The sequence below is a fragment of the Silurus aristotelis genome (genome assembly GCF_946808225.1).
Source record: "Silurus aristotelis genome assembly, chromosome: 22".
NCBI lineage: Eukaryota > Metazoa > Chordata > Actinopteri > Siluriformes > Siluridae > Silurus > Silurus aristotelis.
Window position 1 is genome coordinate 2,400,577 of NC_139595.1, and position 26,339 is coordinate 2,426,915.

Consider the following 26,339-nt stretch of genomic DNA (forward strand, 5'->3'; position numbering starts at 1 on the left):
TTTATTCTTACGGCAATATGACACAATTGTAAAAATATTTTATGTATGTATAAATATATATATATATATATATATATATATATATATATATATATATATATATATATATATATATATATATATATATATACATACACAAACACACACATTGTATAGTTTATACAACATGGTATCATAAATTGCTCTGCCTTTCTAAATAATGTACCTTAATGCGTTTAATTATATATATATATATATATATATATATATATATATATATATATATATATATATATATATATATATATATATATATATTTTTTTTTTTTTTTTTTTTTTTTCACAATTTTTATATATATGGTCACCATGGACTCCAACCAACACTAATACTCTGCTACTTTCTAACACTTAGTTTTACTTCTTTATATTTGCTTGATCCTTAATATTGGGCTTGTGATTTCCTGACCCTCCCCTGTACCCCTAGATTTTTTTTTGGTCTCCTTAATGTTTAAGACATGGTTATAGCCTTGTAATCTACTAAAAGCATGTAAGTCAATAGCCAATCAATTTGGAAGTGTGTTAAAAGGTGTTGTTGTTATTAGTGTTTGATTTTTTCTGTACGTTGACCCTTCCTTTCCCACTCCATCAATAAATGTTATTCGGCTTAAAACTAGTCTAAAGATGGCAAGTATGGATTGTCTGTTGATGAAGGCTGTTTTTATCCACTATTCAGAGGTGAGTTGTTTGACAAACATCTTCGTCCCAGCTTTAAATGTACTTATGGAGTGTCTTCTTTCATCATGTCTATGTTTTGATACGAAATGATGGTCTTTTGCATCTTTATTATTTTCTGCGATCATTACTGGGGCAGGATGTCCAACCCCCCCCGGACAAAGAAATCAATTCTGAGTGTTGTGATTCCATCAAACCAGCATCTCATACACTGCTTTGACTCTCACTAGGATGTCTGTAAACACACTCAGGCATTGAATAGATGCTTTTATTATAACACTCGTGGAAAAAACTAAATCTAAATAAAATATCATTAAACCTAGGGCTATCATCTGGCTGTCAATCCTATCTTTTAAATGGTGGTCTAAACAAGCATGCGAGGTGGACAGGCAAACACAATGATTTAATCCTGAATGGACTGTAGCTAAAATCTGAGCTCTTTTTATTGCAGAGATACTGAAATACAAGTCATGCTTATTTTAATGTAATTTTATTTTTAATGAAATAATATTTTGCTTCTGACCAAAAAACTTGAACGTTTCGAAAAAACGCAAGTGGAGGCTTTTTAAAATGAGATCTCACTCCTGTAAAGTACAATCACAGTCATGTGTTTGGGAAGAGCTTCAATCAAAAGACTCTGCATCTGCATCTTTTTGCCTCCAGCTCCTATTCAATACACAAAGCCTACTCTGGTGTGCAAAAGTAATGAGATTCAACTCTCAGACCTGAAAAAAAAAGATAACATTTATAAACCGCATGGCAACAAAAAGTGATAAATTACATCCACAAGCCTGAAGAAACCCAAGGTTTAGTAATAGATAATAATTTTAAGATTTATAGTTTCCTTGAATAAGTTCATGGTTTCAAACTGAAGTGTTTATTTCTGCAATTCTCCCTAAACTAAATCTTTAAAGAAGACTGCAGTGGGACTCTGCTTTATAGGTTCAGGCCATAATTAATAGTTATTTTAGTAAACAAATTTCACATGGATTTTTAAGGAAAAAATATACACTTGGCAACACTGATTTAAACAAACTAAAATAATGTTTAAATATGAAATCATAATTATGAGCTAAAAAGTCATTAGTGGGAGATTCTGTAATTATTGAAAGGTTTGTGTACACATGATAGCTGATTCCTCTGGTTTCAATCTCTTAGCAACAATGAATCTAATGTAAGAGAAAATCCTAACATTCTGATATCTCAAAATTATGAAATAGTATTCCCAAAGTATGATTTAGTATTTCAAAATAATGAGATATGAGATAAAAATGCTGAGATAGTATCTAAAAATTTACTTGGTATCTGAATATTTTTGCTATAGTATCCCATAATTGTGAATTGGTATCTCGAAATTATGAGATAGTATCTCAAAATTAGGACCTTGTTATCTCAAAACTAAAAGATAGTATCTCAACATTGTGATTTGGTATGATGATGATGAGACAGTATCTCAAAAATCTGATCTAATATCTTGTACTGGCTTAGTATCTCAATTATGAGATAGTATGTCAGTCTTGACACCAGCTCCAGGCACCATATTTCCCTGTGGCTTTTCCTACTCACTCTATAGTCATTATTTAATGTTAAACCCTTCGTAGCATCAGTTTTTAATGCACTTCCTCACACTATTAATGCCTTTTCACAGCCCAATTTCACTTCCACATCGTTGTGTATTTAACATCCTAATGTTAAATCAATGCTGCTTGTTTAATTGTGTTGTTTCATCCTGGACTTTCTGTTGTGCCCCTTTTGTTCGGTCCCCTGAGAAAGAGCCCATAACAATCCGATAGGATCCTCGCTTCTGTGTGCGTCTGATCAATAGTAAATCCCAATAGGTTTTCATCTCACGGCTTCAGGAGGAAACTACAATGTGTCTGCGATCCACTACAGAGAAGCAGTTCAGAAGAAATTGAGAGGAAAATGGAAGTGAGGATGTTTAAAAAACGATTTATAATGCCACTATTATGCAGCATGCACAATTTAATATGCAGCATAAAAACCATAATGTGTGCATAGATTCAGTATAAAGTATGCAATCTAAAGTATAGGAAATAAAAGCAAAAGTATTGGGACACCTGACTTTGGATGCAAGAGCATTACATTTTCCCTTCATTTCAAAAAGGAGACCCAAACCTGTTCCAGTATGACAATGCTCCTGAAGATATATGAAGATATACTTTACATGGGTTGGAAGATCTTGAGTGGCCTTCTATAGAGCTCTGACCTCAACCCTATTAAACATTGAATGTGAACCCCAGGTCTCCTCACCTCAACCTTCATCAGTACCTGAAGTGGCAGTACCTGGCTGGATGAATCTCCACAAATCTCCACAAAATCTAGTGGAGCTTCTTCCCAAAAAATTGGAGGCTATTATAAAAGTAAATAGGCACTAAATGTGGAATGGTGTATCAGGTGTCTAGTTTTTGGACAACTCATCATAAGATTCGTATGTGTTCTTTGAACATTCAATTCCACATTAAGTCTGCGTTTGCTGTTATAATAACCTAACCTAACAATTTGGGGAAGAACCACATATTGTGAGGTGTCCTAATACTTTTCTTCATATAGTGTATTATATAATATAATATTATATCATCGTATCATGTTGTATTGTATTGTGTGAAAGTTTAAATTTTACACCTCTATTTAAAGGCAACTACAGTGAAAATTCAGGACCATGGACAGCGGTCTTGTGATGTTCTTACAATAAGAGGACGTTCCTACATGCACAGTGTGTCCCCTCATTAATACTGAGGTGGGTCTAATTTAAGCTCGCTGAAAGCTCTAGGGTAATATGAGCCTGTCAAGAATCTAGACACCATAAAACACCTGCATGAATTAAGGTAAAAAATAAATCTAGCTGTCCTCCAACACTGACAGGAGTAAAATGTCCTCCAATTCAGACCCTACACTTACAGCTATAGATTTCACTATGCAGTGCACTTTCTCACCATTACCACTGCAGCAAGGCTGGAGATGTGCATCAGAAAAAGCTAAACTATGATGTAATATATATTAGTAGTTGTAAAAATAAACTACAGATGTTATTATTACAGAATAAAGAAAAACAACAAGTCTTATTTATGACTTTTAGGTAAATCAATCATGTGATTGAAGGAATTGTGATCTTTTGGCCTTTTTACTATTCGTTTTGCTTTTGTTCAGGTGGTTTTGGACAGATTCATATTTCTAGGCAAATGTGTGTGTGTGTGTGTGTGTGTGTGTGTGTGTGTGTGTGTGTGTGTGTGTGAAAGATAGCGGAAGTGTATTGTGTGAACGAGAGAGAGAGAGAGAGAGAGAGAGAACACGTGTATTTATTTATATCTTACTTCTCTCTATTTGTGTGTGTGTGTGTGTGTGTGTGTGTGTGTGTGTGTGTGTGTGTGTGTGTGTGTGTTTGTGTGTATGTGTGTATGAAGAGAGGGCGTCCAATCACCACTCTGTGGGGCAGAGCCACTCCAAACTTGTCACATCTCAAGGAATAAAGTACAAAAACTACTGTATGTCACACACACACACACACACACACACACACACACACACACACACACACACACACACACACACACACGTCTTACTCTACTGAACTCGAATTAAAACCCTTTGATCTCCGCGCGTGTGTGAGTGTGTCAAATGCGCGCGGTCCGGCGATGGTTTGGTCCAACGGGAGCGCGAGCTGCTGCTCCGAGTCTCCGGGGTCTGTTTCGGACCTCGGGGCGACTCGTGACTCTGCGCTCAGTCTGAGCCCCACCGCACACTCGGTGGTGGCCGCGTGCCTCGGCTTCATCTCCACCTTCGGCTTCGCGAGCAATCTGCTGACGCTCGTGCTGTTCGGCCGCCACAAGGCGCTGCGTTCCCCCATCAACCTGCTGCTCGTCAACATCTCATTCAGCGACCTGCTCGTGTGCGCGCTCGCCACGCCGCTCAGCCTCGCCGCCAGCACGCGCGGACGCTGGCTCGCCGGACGCACCGCGTGCGTGTGGTACGGATTCGCCAATTCCCTCTTCGGTGAGTGCGCGTGGTCTGGGGTACATTTCAGGAAATTTACATCGGGTCCACTGCGCTTATTCTCTCATTCTCTCATCCATCCATCCATCCATCCATCCATCCAGCCATCCATCCAGCCATCCATCAATTCATTCATTCATTCGCAATCAAAGTTGCATGTGCACTCCAGGGTACTAAAAGGTATCTTTCATTCTTCATAGGCTCGGTTTCATCAAGTACCCTTCAGTATATAAGCCCGACCTATGCATTGAACGCTACTGCATCCACATAATTCATTCATTGGTACCTTTAGTACCTTTAGCTTGTAGATTTTAACTAGAATGACTGTAGCATCCTCATAAAATCCTTCACTTACTTTAAATCTGTATCTTAAATCATACACTAGTACCCATACCATAACATGGAACGATCCAGTTTAGTACCGTTTTTAGAGACTGTGAGGTGCAATTGTGTAATACCTTGTATTCACACAGGATAGTAAAACCTTTCACACGTACAGCTTTGGTACCTTTAGTACGTGTCTGTTACCTGGAAAGGTAAATATGATGGCAGTCCCATGAAGGTCCATTTGGGTTATTTAATGCTTCCAGATCCACATTTTCCAGTAAAAGATGCTTAAAAAGGTACCAAAAAGTGGGATCCAATTGGCACCGGTACATCTCTGGATGGTTCGGGATGTTTGCAGGCATCTACTTCTTTAAAGGTCCATAATCTTCATGAGGTGGGACGTGACTGGGGCTGGAGCAACCTCAGGATGCCTCGGGATGGGGAGAGAAAGAGAAGCAGTGGAGAGGAATTAGCCTAGCTGCTGTTCATGATATTAACAGCACGAGTTGATAATGTGCATGTGATCAGATGTTCTGGAGCACAAGGTTATGATGTGATGTGTGTTATGTGTAGGACTCGCTAAAAAGATACGGTTTTAATCTGCACTTAAACTGGGAGAGTGTGTACCGGTCTGTTAATGAAGGTACCACCTCAGAAACAAGGTGAAGTTCAGTAATTTTGTAATTTAATTCCAAATTGCACATTATGTTGCTTTTTTCTTACTTTAAGACGTAGCATTAGCACATTGGGTACCTGAGTACCTTTTATTATTTATCTCATACACTATGTGGACAAAGGTATTGGGACACCTGACTTTCCCATGAACCATATGTGGTTCTTTCCCAAACTGTTATCGCTAAGCTGAAGGCACACAATTATACAGAGTTTCTGAAAAGTCCATGAAATTTTCCTTTCACTTGAACTAGGAGACTCAAACATCTTCCAGCATGACAGTGTATACAAAGCAAACTCCATGAGGATGTGTTTTGCATGTGCTGGAGTGGAAGATCTCTTGCTTTAAATCTCTGACCTCAACCCTTTGGGATGAATGTGAACGCTGACTGCACCCCAGGCCTCCTCACCTTCATCAATACATGCATTTACTACCACCCCCTGTGTCTGAATGAACACAAATCTCCACAAGCACACTCCAAAATCTATTGGAACATCTTCCTAGAAGAGTGGAAGGAATTATAAAACAGCAAATTGGGACTTATTGTGGAATCCTGATGCTCAAAAAGCACATACTGTACTTATGACTAGGTGTCCACAAACTTTTGGCAATATAATGTATCTATTAAGTAGGCTTACCTGGTTAAGGCTGAGGTCTATAGCGCTCAGAGCTCTATAGCAGGACACTCTTCTACTGTAAGTCATATCTTCATGGATCTGGCTTTATGCAGGTTTGGGTCTCGTCATTCATTTGAAGTGAAATTTAAATTCTATTGTATCCAAAAAAGCTCTGCAATTATAAGTGCCTTCAACTTCAGCATCTAGGTGAATCTATTACACAGTATGATGTCCAAATATCTGGTATTGATGATCTTAGGGTGCAATGTGTGTTAAAAAATTTTTTGCAAATCTATAACAGAATTGAGTATAATGTTCTCTGTGCTCCGTGAGAGACGGCATGATAATAACGAACCACATCTGTAGGGACTGGGGGCAATAAAGGAAAGAAAATGATATTTTATTACCATAAATGTTTTTTAATCGAGCGCAGCGATGCAGAATTAGCCGGGGACCAAGTCAGAGAGCAGATGTGTTTGGAGGTAGAGCAGCGATTTGGCAAGAATGAATTGCATTCTTCTAACACGCTCACCTTCGCATTGAGATATTAACCTTATCAAAAAACAAAAAGAGTAATTAGCGCTCGTTGTTGGGTTTTTTTATCCGGCAAGCTGAAAAGATGTCTGTTTTGTTCAGCAGAAGGAGGTCAGCCGTTCAATGAGGAAATGCGGGGTTCTAATCGCGTTAGATTTAATGAGCACGAAGTAGCCTGTAATGTTTTCACTGGATGCCTTTTTCCAGACTTCTCTTTTCATTTGCATTCGATTAACACCATTTTTCATCAATTGGAGCTCCAGAGATTTTCTCACCATATGCTGCAAAGCAAATTGCTTAATGGATTCATGACCAAAAAAAAGGATAAGACCTTTCAGTCCACTTTAAACCTGCATCATTAAAAAAAAAAAACGAAGTCGGATTTGTGATCGGAATAGGATCGCAAAAGGAAGTAGGCTTGTATTTTGCTGTATTGCTGGTATGCAATTAAAAAGCCAGGCATCTTTAAACTCTCTGGGTCAAAACGAGTTCAGCTCACTCTTTGGCATCAATTTCCTAAAGTGCTTAGTTTGATTTTCCGCCATATTGGATTTTCTTTTTAAACTGCATTTTTAGTTAAAAACTGGTCCAATCATCACAAACTTTGGTACATGTCATAGTCAGACTACACCCCACAAAAGGTAGCAGAAGAATATTAACTACGGCAAAGGATTTGCTTGTGATAGACCAACAAATCTGAAAGCAAAGCCCCCAAACAGGAAGTGATGGTTATCTCAATAACAACTTCAGTTCCTAGGTATAGGCAACTGAGTTGTATGGTGTGGTGGTGGTGAAGCATTGTGGTGGGATCCATGGTGGGATGGTGACAATAGGAATCTCACCCAGAATGCCAAAAAATCTCAAAAACTGCCCTGACCATGACCTGAGGGTACACAACAAATTTTGTGAGAGCTCCACCTTCTGGTCAAAAGCCACTAGATTTGGCTCATCTAATCTTGACACCCTGCTCCCTATTTATTCATCTAGATCTTTTTTCCTACAGCCAATTACAAATCAATCACTGATATTAAAACCCATAAAAATGGTGCTTGTTACTTTAATTTTGAGTAATATTTTACTAGCATTTGTCTGGTTTAGATATTTGTGTAATCCTAAGAGACACACACTACCTGCATTGTCTTCCACATAAACAATCCTTCAAAAAGGAGCCTCAGCGGAGAAAGTTCGTCCGTCTCCAGCTCAAAAAGTTAGACCTACCATAAGCGCTGGTGATGCGGATTTTTCTCAGCAGACCTTAAGTTTGTCCTGCGTACATTGATTACTCTATGCTTTGACTACCAAATCAGACATTAGAAGACTACAGAGGAGAGTCTGGACTCCTGAGAAGAATATTGGTGCTCCTCTGCCCATTCTTCACAAACTCTACACCACTAGAGTACCAAAACAACCATCACATTGGACATCACACAGACATCTCACCACCATCTGTTGCCCTGGCGCTACAACACTTTAAGGCACAAGAACCATTTTTTTTTTCCACAGGCAATCCATTTTTGTCTTCCTCCAAACTGACATGCATGAGATAATTATAGCAATAAAACACGTTTAAAGTGGCTACAAAGTATATCTGCATTTAAATGCACTAAATATTGTCTGAACAGTAGCTACACACTGAGATCTTGTGTGGTGGACTAGCCGTAAGCGTGAAGATCTGACATGCTCAGCAGACCTTTAGTTAAAACGATCAGAGCACACTGCAGAATGGTTCCCCCCAAGAGACTGACTGGTTCTTAATTGCCATGAATTTGCTCGTGCCTGTGCCTAAAGCAAACAAAGCAAAGCAAATACCCGCAAACGTTTACCCTGCTGACATCCATAGCATGTGTTTTCACCAGGCTAATCGACATAATGTTGTTATCAAAACAGCCTTTCATGATATCCAGTAGATTTGGCGTGCGATTACACTGCCATGAAACTTGTGCAGGTCTGGCATTAGACAGAAGAGCTTTGTTTTGATCCGGTTGTTCAGATTTGTCCACTTGAAATCGGGCCACTTCGCTATTCTCCTCTCCAGGCCTCCAATTAAAATGGAATCGTTAAAACAAAAATATTTGTAACGACGTTTGAATATGAGCCAAAACCCAGATCCGTCTGTGGTCCGGGTGCTGTTACGCCTCTGAATCAAAGGAGCATTCATCTACAGCAGTGCAGTGATTGCCTGGTTGAGTGCTGATTGTTGTATTTGAATAGAAATAGAAACCCAGCGCTCTCTTTTTCTGTGCACATTGTATCAAATCCTCTACTTTACTCCTTAATTTAAATCCCTGCAACCTTTTTGGAATTGGGATTGGGATTCTCTTTGCATGAATGATTAATGCGCATGAGCAAAGCATCGGAAAAATCTCTGTAGGTTATGTACAGGAACAGAATCATGTAGTTTACCTCTCTACACTGTTCTAATCCGCGTCGTTCGTTCTTTAATCACATGACTCCCATAGACCTCCCATATGAAGGTGATCAAAAGAATGAAATGACAAAAAAAAAAAAGATTTCTTCATTTAAATTTTTTTAGTGCTACAGAAATTCTAATTCACTTTATATCAGTGTATAATGATAATGTATCCCATCATGCCTCTTTCTAGGTATTGTGTCGCTCATCTCCCTGGCGGTGCTTTCCTATGAGCGCTACTGCACCATGATGTCCCCGACCAAGCCTGACATCACCAACTACAGAAAAGTTGCACTGGGAGTTGTGCTGTCCTGGGTCTACTCCCTCATCTGGACTCTGCCGCCATTCTTCGGTTGGAGTCGCTACGGACCCGAGGGGCCCGGAACCACATGCTCGGTGGACTGGGCAGCCAAGACGACCAACAACATCTCCTACATCATCTGCCTCTTCATCTTCTGCCTTATTCTCCCGTTCCTTGTCATAGTCTACTCTTATGGGAAGCTGCTGCATGCGATCAAGCAGGTAAGACACCTGGTTCGAAAAGCTCCTCTGGTATACAGGATGGTGTGTCCTGGAGGTTCTCAGTCCTTTAGGTGTGGTTATGTTGAAGTTGAGTAATGTCAACTAGACCACTATCCGGTTGGATCCAAACATTTAACCACAGATCCGAGCAGCTTGTTCAGTTTGCGGGAAGTTGGCAGGATTCCACAAATTTGTCTGCTCCAGGGTTGAGAATCCTCCATGAGTCTTCCTTATAATAAGCTCCACTTTTCTGGTAAGGCTTTCCACTAGATTCTGAGAGTAGCTGTGGGGGATTCAGCTACAAGAGCATTAGATGAGGAGGTATGGGATTTAGTTGATGTTCCAGGTCATCCCAATGGTGTTCAGTAGGAGTGAGGAGATTTTTTTAGGACACACAAGTTCTTTCATTTCAGCCTTTACACAGCGGAAGTGGGCGCTCAGTGGTTAGGAGGTTGGACTTCTGAACAAAAGGTCATAATTTTGAATCCCTGCTCTACCAAGCTGCCACCCCTGGGCCCTTGAGCAAGGCCCTTATCCGTCAACTTCTCAGCTGTCTAAATGTTATAATTGAAGGTAAAAATGTAATTGAGTAAAAAGTCAAACTTAAGTACAGTAACAAATTCCATTTACTTTGTTACTGTCCACCACTCCAAACATGTTCAGTAACTTGAACACCGAAAGCCAATAGTCTGGAAGATCATGTCTTTGAAAACAGACACATTATTGACAAAAATCAGCACCCGAACCTGGAACACACCTTTTATTTCCTTAATTATGCCAATGCCCAGGCAATGAAACATCAGCAGGGTTTTGAATTAAATTTAAGTCTAATAACACCAGTGTGAAATCTGTATCTCTGCTTATGAATAACACCCTGTTGTGTTAAAACGCTTCCCTCACCTTTTTCCTTCACGCACACTCTTCTCGTCTTCATGAAGCCGCCACAAATCTCCCCGTTTAATAAAGCACCTCTCCGACTGTACGCCAAAGCGAGAGTGATCATAATGAATCTCCTTCACACCCCTGACACCCCTGCTAACCAATAACCCAACAGAGGAAGCGGTAAACAATAGGGGGGTTGCAAATCAGGGACAAAGCTGCTTCCCTGCAGCGTTTTGTTCTATTTGCAGTGTTGTGAGTTATGGGTTTTGGCGCAACAGCTGCTTTTTTGGGGGCAGGAGAATAATCAATGGCAGGAAGTCACTGCTGTTTATTTTTCTTCAACACCACATCCAGGTGTGTTTTCTATTTTTTCATCCTCGCAGATCGCTGCAAAGAGCCGGGAAGTAAATGTACGCCAGGCGGAAATGATGCAGCTCGAAGTGCTTTACGTTTTGTTTTACGCAGTACAGGAACGTAAACATTTACATACATTTCAGTGTGAATAAGCAACCAATTATTAAATTGATCTGGATTAGTCTAGACCCAGCCTGAAACATATGTAAATATGGATGGTGGCTAAAAACACAATAAATAATACAGTGTCATATTTTCCACATAATGTTGTTCTGACCCAGTGGAAACTCTTTCATGGCCTGGTAATATGGTGGCTATGGACCTCTGGATTATGGATTTGGCTAATAATAATAATAATAATAATAATAATAATAATAATAATAATAATAATACATTTTTCAACTTTTATTTTTGGCCACCAAGTCTCTATGAAAAATTTGTTGTGATTAGAATTTCATCCAGAATTGCTGTTGTTCAACATCATTCAAAACCTTCTGACCAATCAGAATTGAGAATTTAACAGAACTTCATTCTTGATTGATTTCTTGCTTTTTCTGTCTCTTATTTCCTGGAATAACTCCTACTTACTTACTTACTTAACTCTTACTCGTTATTATCCATAAGACAATTTTTCCGCGCTCTTTTGTGATTTCTGGTCGAGCGAAAACTATAAAAGCCAGCGCTAATGAGCACTTTGTTGTTTACTTCAAAGTCCGAGATAAAAGCTTTTTTTTTTTTAGGTTTTTGCAGACAGTAGGACGAAGAAGAACAGAGCAGATGTGCATTTTTTCTCTTGATCAAAAAGACGTTCCAGGGTTTGGGGGGGTGGAGAGGGGGGGGGGGGGGGGTTTGAGACATATGGTTAATAGTGTGAAGCTGTATTATCTTAATTATAGGTAAGCATTTTTTTTTGTTGCTAAAATCATATTTAACTCCTGAGTGATAGACAACAACATCTGTAAGTGAGTTCACAGTCTAAGGTTCTACATGTCCTTCCTGCCATCAGATTGGAGATCACCCCCATTGAGAAAACCTTTACTGCATGCTGAATGTTCTTGGTTGCTACTGGACAAATTACTATAAAAAATATTTTCTGATTGCCAGCAGTCACATGAACCTGGATGAGGGCATCTGCCCAATGCTATAAATGTAAATGTATCTTATCAAATTGTTCAGATTTGCCATTTTTCATATGTAAAGTGTTCCTGGACGTTTTTTGTGTGTTTCTCGTAAAAGTTTCACTTGTAAAAGCGCAGCTGTGAGATAAAAAAAAAAAAAAAAAATCTGATTCAAATCTTTGCTGCAGTTTGTGAGACTTTTTACATTTTGGAGCTGCAAAAGCAACGATTCCAATCAGGGAAACTTTGAACAGAACAAGAGCTGGTGTAGAATTCATCACTGTGAAGGTTATTGGCTGTGCTTCTTAGTACACACACACACACACACACACACACACACACACACACACACACACACACACACACACACACACACAAACACACACACACAAACACACACAAAGACACACTGACAGAAAATATGAGCAAACCCTGTCTGCTTTATAAACAAGAAAATCGAATCAATAATTCATTGTGGTATTTAAAGGAACAGCAACGAAATGCAATGAAAAAAAAAAATCTCACAGCTTTTTATGATAATATTTCATTAAAGAATTGCTGTAGAAAAAGTAGTATAGTAATAGACGTGTTTACTTGAGAATGCAAAATGATTACAGTGTCAGGATTACGTTGTTCAGAAATGCAGCACACCAGGTGTACGTGTGTACTTACTAACTAACTATCTATCTATCTGTCTGTCTGTCTGTCTGTCTGTCTGTCTGTCTGTCTGTCTGTCCGTCCGTCCGTCCGTCCGTCCGTCCATCCGTCCGTCTGTCTAAAAAAAACCAAGTCTATTTATCACCCCTTTCACAATGTAGTGCGATGTGATATTACCCAGCACAATAAGATGCAATGGAAAAAAATATTATGCTGCAATTCACTATGGTACTGATAGTTCACTTCTCTCTCTTTGGTTCAGACAGACAGCAAAATTATCAATTTACTTACAGTTGTTCTTAGTGGCTCCGGAGTATTTTTACAAAGCACGCCTTTATAAAAAATAATAAATAATGAAAATAAATAAAAAAATATATATTTTTTTTTAATAAAACCAGACGTTCTTTTCCTATTCTGTCCCCAGAAAGTTACAGCTCTACCTCTGCCATGTTAATCTGTACTCTTTGTGACTCTCAGGACACGCCTCGAGAAACGGTTTAGCGAAGAGAAATCAGTCTACATATCAAATATTGGTCACAAACTATTGCTCACTTTCTAAATAATAAGTATCTGATAACTACTGATAATTATATATATGAATAAATAGTTTTTACAGATGCAAATATATTAAAAAACGATGCATCGCGAATCAAATACCAATTTATATCCGATACACACTTTTCGAAATCGATGCATCAGATCGTCAACTTTTATGCCGATGCAGTGTATCGGGGTGAATCTCATCCTCCCTAATAGCAATAGCTCACTCACAAATATTCTAATTATCTGAAGGTTATTTCAGTTTCATTTAGTAAATTATGTTGTATAGTTCCTTTAATAATGTAATAATGTTCCCCATAAATCTGGAGTCACACAATTGTCTTTGGATATGGTAGAATTACATTTTCCCTTTCTTGGAACTAGAAGATCCAAACCTGTTCCAACAAATCCAGCTCCTCAAAGATGTGCTTTCCATAGGTTGGAAGTGTGTAAAAGATCTCCTGCGATAGAGCTGAAACATTATTGGTATGAATTGAAATGCTGACTGCACTCCAGGCCTCTTCACCTTCTCATCTACACAGTACCTGACTTTACAAAATCTAGTGGAACATCTTCCCAGAAGAGTGGAGGTTATTATAACAGCAGACGAAGACTAAATGTAGAATGGGATATAAAATACGATGCAAATACGAATCTATTGCTCAGGTGTTCACAAACTTTTGTCTATAAAATGTATAGAGAGTAAAAATTAGATTTGAAAGTAATAAATGTATCGTGAAAGAGTGAACCAGAGGTGACGCTTGTGAGGAAAAGATCTGCCTCAGTTTATATCAGTGCATCAGTATCACTTCTAATTTTAGACTATGAAAGCTTATGTGGGGAAGCTGAAAAGAAAGAGAAGATACAGATTTTCACCAGGAGGTACGAATCACTGTAAGAAAGTTATCCGATGGATTAACAACGGGTGTGGCTTCTCCGGGATTTATTTATAACTGGGCGATTTTGCATATATTATTGGTTAAAAATGTAGCAGTACAAGTGTTGTATAATAGCGATAATCACACTCCCAAGCGCTGTGTTCTTCAGAATTTCAGCACAGCTGTGATTCCCCACGGGCTCGTTCCTACCGCCTGATATTTAATACAACAGCACAACATTTGCAAGTGTGATTTTTGCTCAAATAACCACTTTGGTGTAAAATGAATAATGCTGGGAGCGGCATAACGGCAAGCGAACTCTGAGAACCTCTGAGCAGACCTTGTTCTGCCAAAAAAGCTGGTACAAATCAATCGCTTTCCCTCGTAGTAATGTGAAGCAAACACACTTATAACAAACGTTTCGTTTATATTTTCAGCATTGCATCATGCCCCACTGGACCAGTGGTTGTTGTGTGATCGCCCACATTTCCAACAACGTTTGTTGTCTTTGATCATCTCCTCATTACTAAATGTCTGGAAAGTGGTACACTGGCTTAAGTAATGTTCTGTACTGTTACAGTATGGGCACAGAACATTGATCCGTTCAGATCGCCATGCTGGTAAGGACTGATTTGCGGGTGAAGGTACCTGCGCTGCTGCTTTGGGGGTTCGGTCAGCTCCATGTTGGACAGAAGCGAGTCTGGATTGGGCCTGGTCTTGGTTGCAGTGCCTAATGTTTCTGCTCCTTTCTTTGATTCAGGTCCTCACAGTCTTGACACCAGGATTTAAACTTGAGCCACTCTGCTAGATCCAGTAGAGTGTAAACTGATAAGGCATGTCTCGTCTGAATGAGGCATAGATCTGGGGGTAGTTTGGTGAGCAGAAGGGTTACATGTGAGCCGCACTGTAAGTCCATGTTACCTAAAGAGTTTTCAGTAGTTGAGCGAGGAAAGAGCTTGCCATGTGGGCTTCTTGTCAAGCTTCAGATCGGAGACGTGTGTCTCGGTACAGTGCCAATGCGCTGCCATCAACGCGCCATTTTGGACAAGGCGCCTGTCACGCTCAACATTTTGGCTCCTGTTGCTGCAGGGAGCGAACAAACTTATGCCACTTCAGCTGGTGTGCTCTGATGACTGCGTGATGAGATTCTCAATGTTCAGCGTTGTGGGTGGTGCATGGAATTAGCATACATTTGCCTTAACCGTGTCCTATGTAGGCTGCAGGAGTCTCTCTCTCTCTCTCTCTCTCTCTCTCTCTCTCTCTCTCTCTCTCTCTCTCTCTCTCTCTCTCGTTCTTTCTGCCAGAAAAATTTGAAGATTTTGCCATTAATAGAGATATTTTAGTTTAAGTTTAGTAACACGGCCTCTGTTCTGTTCATCGATCGACATATTAAAAATGATTCAGGTGTTTGAAAAAGGCAACATTTTGCTTTTAAGTTTTTTCCAGATTTACAGTTAATACATAAGGAATAATTGAAATATTAGTAAAAGAACAAACACCCGCCGTGGGAACGCTGCCAAATCGAGAGACATTATTTTTCTATGATTTTGTTGGGTCAGAGTCAATTATTCCACTTATACCACAGTGTTGTATTTCATTTTAGAAGTAAAAATGAAGGCTTGAGCCATTGACATGCAGTTATTAAAAGAGAGAGAGAGAGAGAGAGAGAGAGAGAGAGAGAGAGAGAGAGAGAGAGAGAGAGGAAGAGCATTCAAGATAGAGTAAAAGAGAGTAAGATGAAGAGAGAGAGCAAAAGATTGTGAGACAGATAATGAAAGAGCAAGAGAGGAAGTGAGAGAGCAAGCAAGATAGAGTGAAAGAGAAAAATTGAGAGAAATCAAGCTAGAGAGATATGAAAAGAGAAATGACAGATAGCTAATCATCCATCCATCCATCCATCTATCCATCCATCCATCCATCCATCCATCCATCTATCCAATCACTTATTCTAGCCTGTTAAATACTTTTGTACAAATATAAACACTTTTGCTGCATATTATGGATTAGAAACTAAAATAATCTGCTTTACAAGAGTTGGAAGTGTGTGGAAGATCATCAGAGTATATAATAATGTAAGTAAAGCAGTGCAAATGATCATTTTTCTGTATAATTACTAGATGCAATGTTGCAAAATAGTGATCCTTATTAATTGTGTTAATGTAACACATATGAAATGAACAGTGTGGGATTTACATTAGTGCAATATTAGTAGTACAGTAGGTTTTATCGCAAATTTCTAAATCAGATTGTGTGTCTGGCCAGCAGAGAACTTTATGAGATAATTGACACGTGTCAGTGTTTATCCTGTTAAGCCTCATGTTTGGCCGTGGTTTCTCCACACAGCCTCGTTCTCACCTCCCGTTCCTGGATTAATAATTCTGCTCAGAGGCGTTCTGTTCGCAGTGCGCCGGCATGCCGAGGGCCAGCGAGACGGGATAACGACTCGCGGCTCTCATAAATATCAGGCAACGGGCCCCGTCGTTTGTCAGACTTATGAATCTCACCTGCATCTCCTGCTGGGATTACGGATCTCGATGCGTGTGCTGAGAAACTCCTTCTAACTGATAGCTGAATCTTTCATTGCTTTTGCACAAGGATTTATTGTACACATATAATTAGGTCCGAAGCCAGCCAGACTTCCAATTCCTTTTTGTGAGTCTTTTCGTTTCTGGTGCTAGTTTGAGGATTTCTACTTTATTGGAGATAAAGATGCTGAGGCAGGAACGTTGTTTAGCTGAAAGAGCAGCCGCTTTGCCAAGGTTGTGATCGCCAGATGGGTGTTTTATTGTTTAGATTTAACCTTTTGGTATGATAAAATATGACACGGGGACAGCGTATGACCAGTAATTTGCACCAGGGGGGTTGTTTTGATGAGTTAACACGCTGTGTTCAATAGTTGCTGCTGTGGAGCTCGACGATTAGCGAGCCAGAGGGTGTAGCAGGCAACTGATTGTACGTTGTTTTGCTGAAAAAAAAAGAGAAAAAGACTGCAATAAATATGTGTATAAATTATGCAGATTTTCAAGGCCACAGCATGAATGAGATGAAAAACAATATGAAATTCACCCCCTTGTCCACAAAGCTTAGAAAAATAGCACTTGATCCAGCACATCCTATTATTTAATTGTGCGCTTGAATTTTTTTTGGTACCGTAATTTCCGAACTATTAAGCGCATCCATATATAAGTACTGAATTTTACAAATATTTTTATTTTTAACATAAATAAGCCACAGGTGTCTACACTAATGTACTTTACACAGGCTTTAACAAAAGACACGTTACACACGGTGTAACGGGTGAAATATTTGCGCTTCCATTAGGAACATAGCGTATTTTGGGAATAGCCTGCCAGAAGCGAGCTCTCCCTTCACCCAGACTCAACGCGTTACAACTGCTTGTATCTAAACAGTAGCCGACCAAGAAAGTCTTCCTCCTTCCTTTCACAACTATTTCTCTCGGGAGTTTATCTTTTGGCATCGTCGTGCGTTTAAAAATCACCCGATGGAAGTTTTTTCTCCCGATGCCGTGCAGCTCAGAACACAGGTGAGGTGCGTTTTTTCGTTTCCGTTCGGAAATTTCATTGGTCTAATGTTATGGGGTTCAGTTTTTTGGCTTGAAGTTTATGAAACCAGGAAAAACCCAGGAAAAATTCATAAATTAGCCGCTACGTTGTTTAAGCCGCGGGGTTCAAAACATGGGGAAAAAAGTAGCGGCTTATAGTCCGGAAAATATGGTAAATAAAATTGATCACGCTGACACGGTGCGGTGGGAACGAACGCATTCTGAGCCGCAGGTTGCACATCACCGATCCCATGCCGCCAATTTTGAGTCGGATCACAGGCTTGCTGCTTCTCAACTCAAAATGGCCGACCCTGCCTCGTTTTCCGATACAGAACATGTCGGGAAAAAACCTCTCGTGTGCTGATACGGAAATCGAATCGTCCATTCATAACAGTGCATTAACCAAGATCAACACAACAGGCTCTTCAACATGCTAAAATGAAACAAACATGTCGATCAAAAAAAAAAAAAAAAAGACGTAATGTAATAAACCAATATTTTCAAATGAAGGAGCTTCAATTAACAAATAAAATGACAGTATCATGTCACAAAGTAGAAGAGCATTTAATATTTAATGGACAAACAAATGAAAGAAATGTATTGTTGATACACTAAAACAGAACATTCAGAGCTGACTGGGATGTGATGCACCTCTCCGTCTCCCAGAGGTCCGATATTTTTTTTCAACTTCATTAAAAGCCGGTTCTCAAAGTTTTTGAAATTTTTTCCAAACTCTTTTTGGACTGAAAAGGAGGCCAGCGGTGCTAAAAAGTCGCTCACAGATGCCTAGCAGATGAGTGTAGGAGAGCATTGTGCCATAATGACATCTTCAAAAAGTAATCGGTAATCGGCCATTAAAATACAGTGGAGAGAAAAGTACATCTATTCAATCATAAATGTAGTTGAGTCGTGAGTAAAAGTGACTTGGATATTAACAAAACTAGAAAGTAGACAAAAAAACAACAACAGTATAGTAACAAAGTACATTTACTCAAATACCACTGCAGGTCAGCCAGTAAAAACAAACAGCAGGAATCCGGATGTTTCATGAACATCATTTCCTGTCATGAAATCCTGTACTGAAATCTAAATTTGGACTTGACGTTTGATTGATTCCAGCGAACAAACCATTCGAAAACCATTTGATGCGTAACACTCAAGATCGGAACCCACGTACGTCTCTGTTTCCAGCCCACGTTAATTACTTACGTTTTCCAGATTTCATGGAATGACTCACTCGAATTTAGATTCCTGATCACTTATTAATCTGATGCCACATTGCAGTAATGAATATTAAACAGGCAGAGCTGAACACAAGCCAGTTGGACATGAGCTTCCTTCATACGAGAGTCTCGCTTTTACAACGCTGAACTTTTACCCTCCTGTGCTCCTGAATATATTAATATGGTCCAGGAAAAGCAGTAGGAGTTATAATGACTGTTTATAACTGTCAGTCACAGGCAAAGGTGAGAAGTAACAATGACTTTGATATAGTACTTAAGTAGGTTTTTCTGGAAATCAGTATTTTACTTCACTGGTTTTTTTTTTTCTTTCAGAAAACTTTTTTCTTTCACTAATTACAATTTTACACACATATTTGTACTTTCTACTTCTTACATTCTCAAAACAGGCTCGTTACTATTCGGTGAAATGTCAATATTTTTTCTTCGTATTTTTCAGCTCATCAACCTGTTTCTTGTCATTGCGTGTTTTTTTCAATCTACCGCTGGTGTGTCATTTCCTGTCTCTCACGCACCACAGACGTAAACTAGTTTATGAAGCTCACAATCAGCAGACAGAAGGCAGTAAGAAGTCTGGGGTTAACATGGATGAGACAGAGGGAGTCAGTGATGGAAACATGACTGAGAACAGACACATTCCTGATCACATGATCATCATCTTTTTTCTGCTTGTGTTTTATATGGTGGATGTTCAGCCTGAATACATTCATTAGAGAACAAATTTGAAATTCGTTTTTTTGTAGTGATATATGAATTAGGGCTGTCAAGATAAAGCATGTTTATTCATGTATCCTAATCAGATATAAAAAGAAATTAAATAATATACTCCACCTATTATTTTTTTTGCACCAAGCATCAGATCAACATCCCGGGAATTAACCCTCTGGGGTCGACAAACGCGCCAGCGCGTTTTGTGGGATTTTTTCCTCGTAACGCTGAGATGAATTTAACTTAATCTTTCTTTTATGATCGTACAGATAACAGCAATATATCAATCGAACCTGTAAAGGGTCAACTTTTATTTTGTACACACTCATAATAACAACAAAACGCTGTGCTTTTGTAAAATAAAGAAAACAGTCAGGGGGCGCTCTCTGCCTCCTCTCTTCACAGACACATAAATAAAACAACCTGAATCTCAGTGAAAACCTGCCTCACAGACATAATAAATACATGAATAGAAATCGCTAAATGACTACTTTCAAATAATCGAATAATAAACAAACAAATATTCTCTAATTCTGCAATTCGTATGGAAGTTAAAAGAGGTACAGTTTCTCGGTATCACCTCATTAACCATCCGTGTGGAAACATAGCAAAGGTTCGGTTCAGTGGCCTGAACATTTAATTTATATATATTAAAAAAACAAAATTACTTAAAAACATTTGCAAGAATATTTAGTCTTCATGCTCTATGTTGGGTTTTTGTTTTACTTACAATAAAAACTTTTGCATAAAGCATCAATGTTTGTTCATGCCCAGGTTGATTAGAGTATTAAAAACTTCAAAAGTATTAATTTAATAGAAAGTACAGACATTTCTGTAAAAAATTTAATGAGTGAAAGTAAAAAGTTTCTAATACCAGAAAAATTTACTTAAGTACAATACCAAAGTATTTATACTTTTATACTTTCAACCTCTGCAAATAACAGTCAGAGGGAGAATGGGAGTATTAGAGCAGAGAAAATAGTCTAATGTGCAGAACTGCTGCTACTCCAGGACCAGATCTGGAAATCTACGGGATTTAAAAAAAGCTTTTTTCATGCACCATTTAACGTAGCTATAAATGGATAAAACTTGACAAGGCTGAAATGGCAGGCCATTTATGCATGCGTGGAGCCAAAATGAATTATGTCAGGTGAATACACTATACAGACAAAAGTTTGTGGCCACCTGAGCATAAGATTGATACATGTGTTTTTTGAACATCCCATTTGCTGTTATAGTAACCCTCCACTCTTCTGGGAAGATGTTCCAGTTGATTTTGTGGAGATTTGTGCGATTTCAGGGAGATTTCAGTGATATGAAACTCTGGTACTGATGTAGGTGGGGTGTGGAGGCATGGGGTGGTTAAGACTCGGGGTTACTGATTGGAAGGTCATGGGTTCGAGCCCCGTTTAGCCAAGCTGCCACTCTTAGGGGCCGTAAATAAGACCCCTATAGATAGAGAGAGGGAAAGAAAGAGAGATATTGAGCGAGCAACACAGAAAGAAATTGAGACAGTACAAAATTGAGAGAGCAAACAAAAGAGAGCAGAAGAGAGAGAAATAGAGAGAGGGAAAGAAAGAAAGAGAGAGAGAGAGAGAGAGAGAGAGAGAGAGAGAGAGAACATTACTTTTGACAGTATTGAACTGCTGCGTTGCTATAAACAGTCATAACAGTTATAATTAAAGTGAGAATAATTGAAATGCAGTGCAGTTTGGTGCCTCATTACCTCAGAAACGAGGCGTCAGGCGTTTTTCTCTCGGTGCACGACAGATGACTGAATTATTTCTGCATCATTCGCATAAACGGAATATTGAGAGGTTGAATACTGCATTGCATTCGGATTATCATCATTATACATTATTACGCAGAACTTTCACTTGTGCTGGATTGACAAAACTGTATTTATTGTTTTGGTCCTGAAGGTGAGCAGCTTGACAACGTCGACCGGCCGTAAACGTGAGCAGCGTGTCCTCGTCATGGTCATCACGATGGTGCTGTGTTATTTGCTCTGCTGGCTCCCATACGGCATCATGGCGCTGCTGGCTACGTTTGGAGCGCCAGGTCTGGTGACAGCTGAGGCCAGCATCGTTCCCTCGCTCTTGGCCAAAACCAGCACCATCATCAACCCTGTCATTTACATCTTCATGAACAAGCAGGTGAGGACGAGGATCTGTTTCTGATCAATATACTGATTATGATATTCTGATCTATACTCTATACAGTATCTAGATTTTGAAGGATCGACGTAATCAATATGTGAAAGCATCTTCATGGTGGGAGCTTTTCAGCCATATTTATTTTCACAGATCTCACAGATCATACATATTTATGTATAATTTTTTTCTTTTTCTTGTTTTTTTTTTTTTTTTATTCAAGTGGAAACTTCTGTCACCAAAACAAATTCATTGCAAGTGCAAACATACTTGGCAATAAAGCTCTTTCTAGAGCTTCTAGATTAGCCAGAGATGTTTCCTAGATAAAAATAAACTGGTTAACAGACACCTCACATCTCACTGCACATGTACAATAACTAGCTTAGTTCTTCACTTTCTAGCTGCTTGCTAGGCTAGTTAGCCGATTATTTTAATCCATAACTGCAGTCTACTTGTTTTAGCCTCGAACTAGTTCAGGATCTATTGTCAGGTAGAAAAATAAACTAGCTAATATTAGCTAATAACTAATCCTAATATTGGCCTTAACATATATGATTGTGTTTTTTTGCTCTTTTTGGTTGTTCAAGCTAATACGCTAGTGTGGGACTGTATTCTGATTTGAGTTGAAGAATACCTGAGGGCTAACTTTTTGATAGCACTAAAGCCGTAAAAAGTACTTAAAAAAAGCAATGCTTGCATCAATCACAAAGCTTTTTTTGTGATAGAGAAGGATTCTCGAGCTCTATATGGCTCGCTGGTATTCAGACTGTTCTTTGTTTTCCAGACTTTTGTCTTTGTGTCAGCAAACCGTCGCTTCTTTTTCTAGCATTTCAAACAGACGCAGCAATTTGATTTCCATTGTTTTCTCATTTTCACGTATCTTTGCTTGGGAAGATACTCGGGTAGACAGGAAATGATGATCTAAACAAAATATATTATAGTTGACAGTTACTAATAACATATCTTTAGTTTACATAATTGTACTGTAACATTGCATCACCGTGTGACATTGCTAATGCTAGTTAGCACCAGGATTGAAACTGAACGGGGACTGTGGGAAAATTTTTTAATGCACAATTAAACTATATTACGATTGTCATGATTTAAGTGTCATATGAAATAACCGAGGTGTTATATTTTAGAGTAGATCTGCTGATGTTGCATTCGATTTGAACGTTAGTGTATAAAAAACCACACACTTTTGTCGAGAATGCAGTGTCCAGTCAAAGCGTTTTGATTTGTCAATTCACTTTGATTAGTAAAGGTGTTTCTTCACTTAAAAATAACTCTTTGCGATTTTTATCCCCTTGTCCTTTTTGAACTACAGTCAACCCCCGATAATTCGCGGTTCGGAACTCGCGGCTCAGAAAATTCGCAGGTTCTCATTTCCACAGCGGAATCCACAGCGGGAGCGAATGTTCAGGAATAACATTTTAAACTACAGTATGTTTTTACAAAAAAATTCATAAAAATCTTTTAAAACACATTATTGTATTATATATACATAATGTCTAGATGAATTCACTCAGGTACCATAGGGGCTGCGGGGGTGCATCTAAAATTCGTGGATTTTCGGAACTCGCTGGGGGTCTTAGAACGTAATCCCTGTGAGTTCCAGGGGACCACTGTATACTGAAATCCCCCCACGACATGCTGTTAAACTCGATATTATCAATAAGTCCTCTGGTCTTTCCCGCTCCCTTCGGAGTCAGGGCTCATTCCACTCGAGGTATGGCGCCCTCTACGGCCTGGTCCATTGGAGTTTCTCTCCAGGACATTGTAACGCTGCGGGTTGGTCCACCCCGCTGACTTTTGTCAGCTTCTACGACCTCGACATCAGAGCCACTCCCGGCCCCCCTCCTGCATACCGGTTGTGCTCAGACACTCTAGGCTGGGACTGGTCAGTATGGTGTGATTGGACACTTGTTCCCAAAGCGTTTTCGACGCTGCTTGAGTTCCTGAAAGGGAATGTCACTAGGTTACGTATGTACCCCTAGTTCCCTGAGGGAACGAGAGCTGCGTCAATGGGCCATACTCCCTGCATCCCTGCAGCGCTTACCTTCTCCTTTTTTAGAAGCTAATGTCGCTTCCATCGCTCACCCATTTTGTAGATTCCTGGTTTATGCGACGTTGCCCGGCAATGACGTCACGACTTGCCTATTGGCCAGATTTAACACATGATTCAGAGCGTAAAAGACGCAAGGCGTTCCCAAAGCATTTTCGACGCAGCTCGAGTTCCTGAAAGGGAACTCTATCTTTATGAGTCCAAATTCATATAAACCTCTTGAGTTGAAACTAAAATGATGCACCAGCATTGGACTTCTTACAGTCAGCGATATGATGGATATTTGTCTAGTCATTTATTTGCCATTTTAGCAACTCTGGAGTGGTTTTTTTTTAAGATTTTGCAATTATCATGATGTCAAATTTGAATGCATGCCTATTTCACAAAGCTGGCTCTCTGCAGAAACGAGTCGTTCTCATTTTGTGATTCCCCATGCAATAAAATCAGACGTGTAGCTTTATCTCTTCACACTGCTGGCTCAGTAACGACGTCTAAATGCACCATGTCGCTGTCGAGCCTTTGAGTGAAATTATTTAATTCATCATACCATCATTCGAGCTGTCAGCCGTTTGATTCAGCACGCAAGGAAAAACTAGTAAAAAACAGCAGTGTTCGCTGTATAACTGTTAAAGGACGTTTTGGGAAAAACTTAATATCCGTAACTCAATAAAGGGACCAAAAAAAAATGTATTTGCGTGCAGATTTAAATGAGTGTTTTCTATTAAACAGAAATGTTCTTATCAGTATTTAATGACAGTATCTGGTTATCATGAAATAAACCAGTGCCGGAGTTTATGGTATAAGCGCCAAGAAGACAGAGGAAACAGATCTCAAAAGTCTTGGATCTATTGATTTGGATGCACAAGTGAGCCAGAAGTCGAAATACAAAGCTGATGGTAAGAAAATATGACCATAAAAACGTATTGTTTAAAGTTATTGTGTTGTAACTTGGTTGTATACGGAAATTTTCAAAAATGAAGCACGCTGTAGCAAGGTTCTACATGGAACCTTAAATGTTTCTCTAGAATGACAGACAGAGGAACTCTTCAACTCAAGCCTGTCGAGGCAAGTCAACTTTGAGCATCTGATTCATGTCTTATGTGATCATGAAAATTGGTAAATGTAATCCGTTACTGTACTTGAGAATTTTTTTTATTTTTTTTTCTGGTCAATTGGTCAATCACGCAGAAGGTCTCTTGTCCTCACTCATACACTCAGAAAGGAGAGCCGGGGACTGAGTGATGTCACATAAGCCTTCAGGGTTTCCAGTGGGAGAACTGACAAGACCTGGCGTGACGTCACATCAGTAAGGAGAACTGAATGCAAATTTAAATTTAAGAAAATCTAATTTATGACACAAAACGTCCAAACCCTCAGGATCCCAATTCAGAAAAAAGAGGAAAGAAGTAGAAAAGAAATGTGCTGTAGATAAAGGTGTGTATGCAGCTCTTTCACTCATCTCGCTATGACGATAATAAAGGAAATTGAATGAAATAGGCGAATTGTACTTCCTCCACCACTGGAATTTGTTTTGAGAACCACTGCTCCAGGGTGCAAGATGAAATTTAGCATATTCAGGCCACTGACTGATGTTCTTTTGGACACTAAGTGGCAACCAGAGAACCATGAGGAGACACTGGACTGGATCCAGGACCATTATGCAACAAGCCAATCAGATCAGATCACTTTTACATTTGTTGCATTTGGCAGACATCCTTATCCAGGGTTATTATCTTTAATAATTATTTAGACAACTGAGCAGTTGATGGATAAGGAGGTCTTGCTCAAGGGCATTAGCTTGGCTTCCACTGCATCAGGCAGACATCCATATCTAGGGTTACTTACATTGATCTCATTCAAATATTCATATAACTGAGCAGCTATGGGGTTAAGGGCCTTGCTCAGGGGCCCATAAGTGACCTTCTGATCCAAAGGTCAATGCCTTAAGCGCTAATCTCCCCCAAAACGCCTTCTCAAACCAGTTTCTATCTAATGTGACCTGGGATGGAGATCCATCCTGGTTTTCCTTATGGTTCTTCTTGTTTTCTCCTCAAATATGCTGACATTCTAAGTGTTTATGGTATAGACTCCAGAACCACCACGACATCTGACCAGGAAAAAGGGGTTATTACACTTAATCTACTCAAGTAAAAGTACTGTTATGTCAATGTAATTTGAATGTTAACTGCAGCCATTGCAGCGGTTTATATAAATTGCAGTCCACATCCATCTTCATGGTTCTTGAGTCTAACCCTCCACAGTAACTTGAATCTTTAGACTGTTCATGTGGAACCATCCTCCATCCAGGGTGTCAGAATGAACAGGATCGCTGAAATTTTTTAAGCTTCTTAATGCTAATACTTCATTCTATGATCC

The 26,339-nt window shown here is 39.3% G+C and overlaps 1 protein-coding gene across 1 annotated transcript in view; it reads left to right on the top strand.

Moving 5' to 3' along the window:
* The first annotated feature begins 4,268 nt into the window (after positions 1 to 4,268).
* The window catches only part of tmtopsa (teleost multiple tissue opsin a), a 28,722-nt gene continuing 6,651 nt past the window's right edge, over positions 4,269 to 26,339 (top strand). The window contains exons 1-3 of the mRNA XM_083525187.1: positions 4,269 to 4,722; positions 9,477 to 9,805; positions 21,668 to 21,901. Coding sequence (XP_083381313.1) covers positions 4,365 to 4,722; positions 9,477 to 9,805; positions 21,668 to 21,901 — 921 coding nt within the window. The 5' untranslated portion in view covers positions 4,269 to 4,364. The remainder of the gene's footprint in view (positions 4,723 to 9,476; positions 9,806 to 21,667; positions 21,902 to 26,339) is intronic.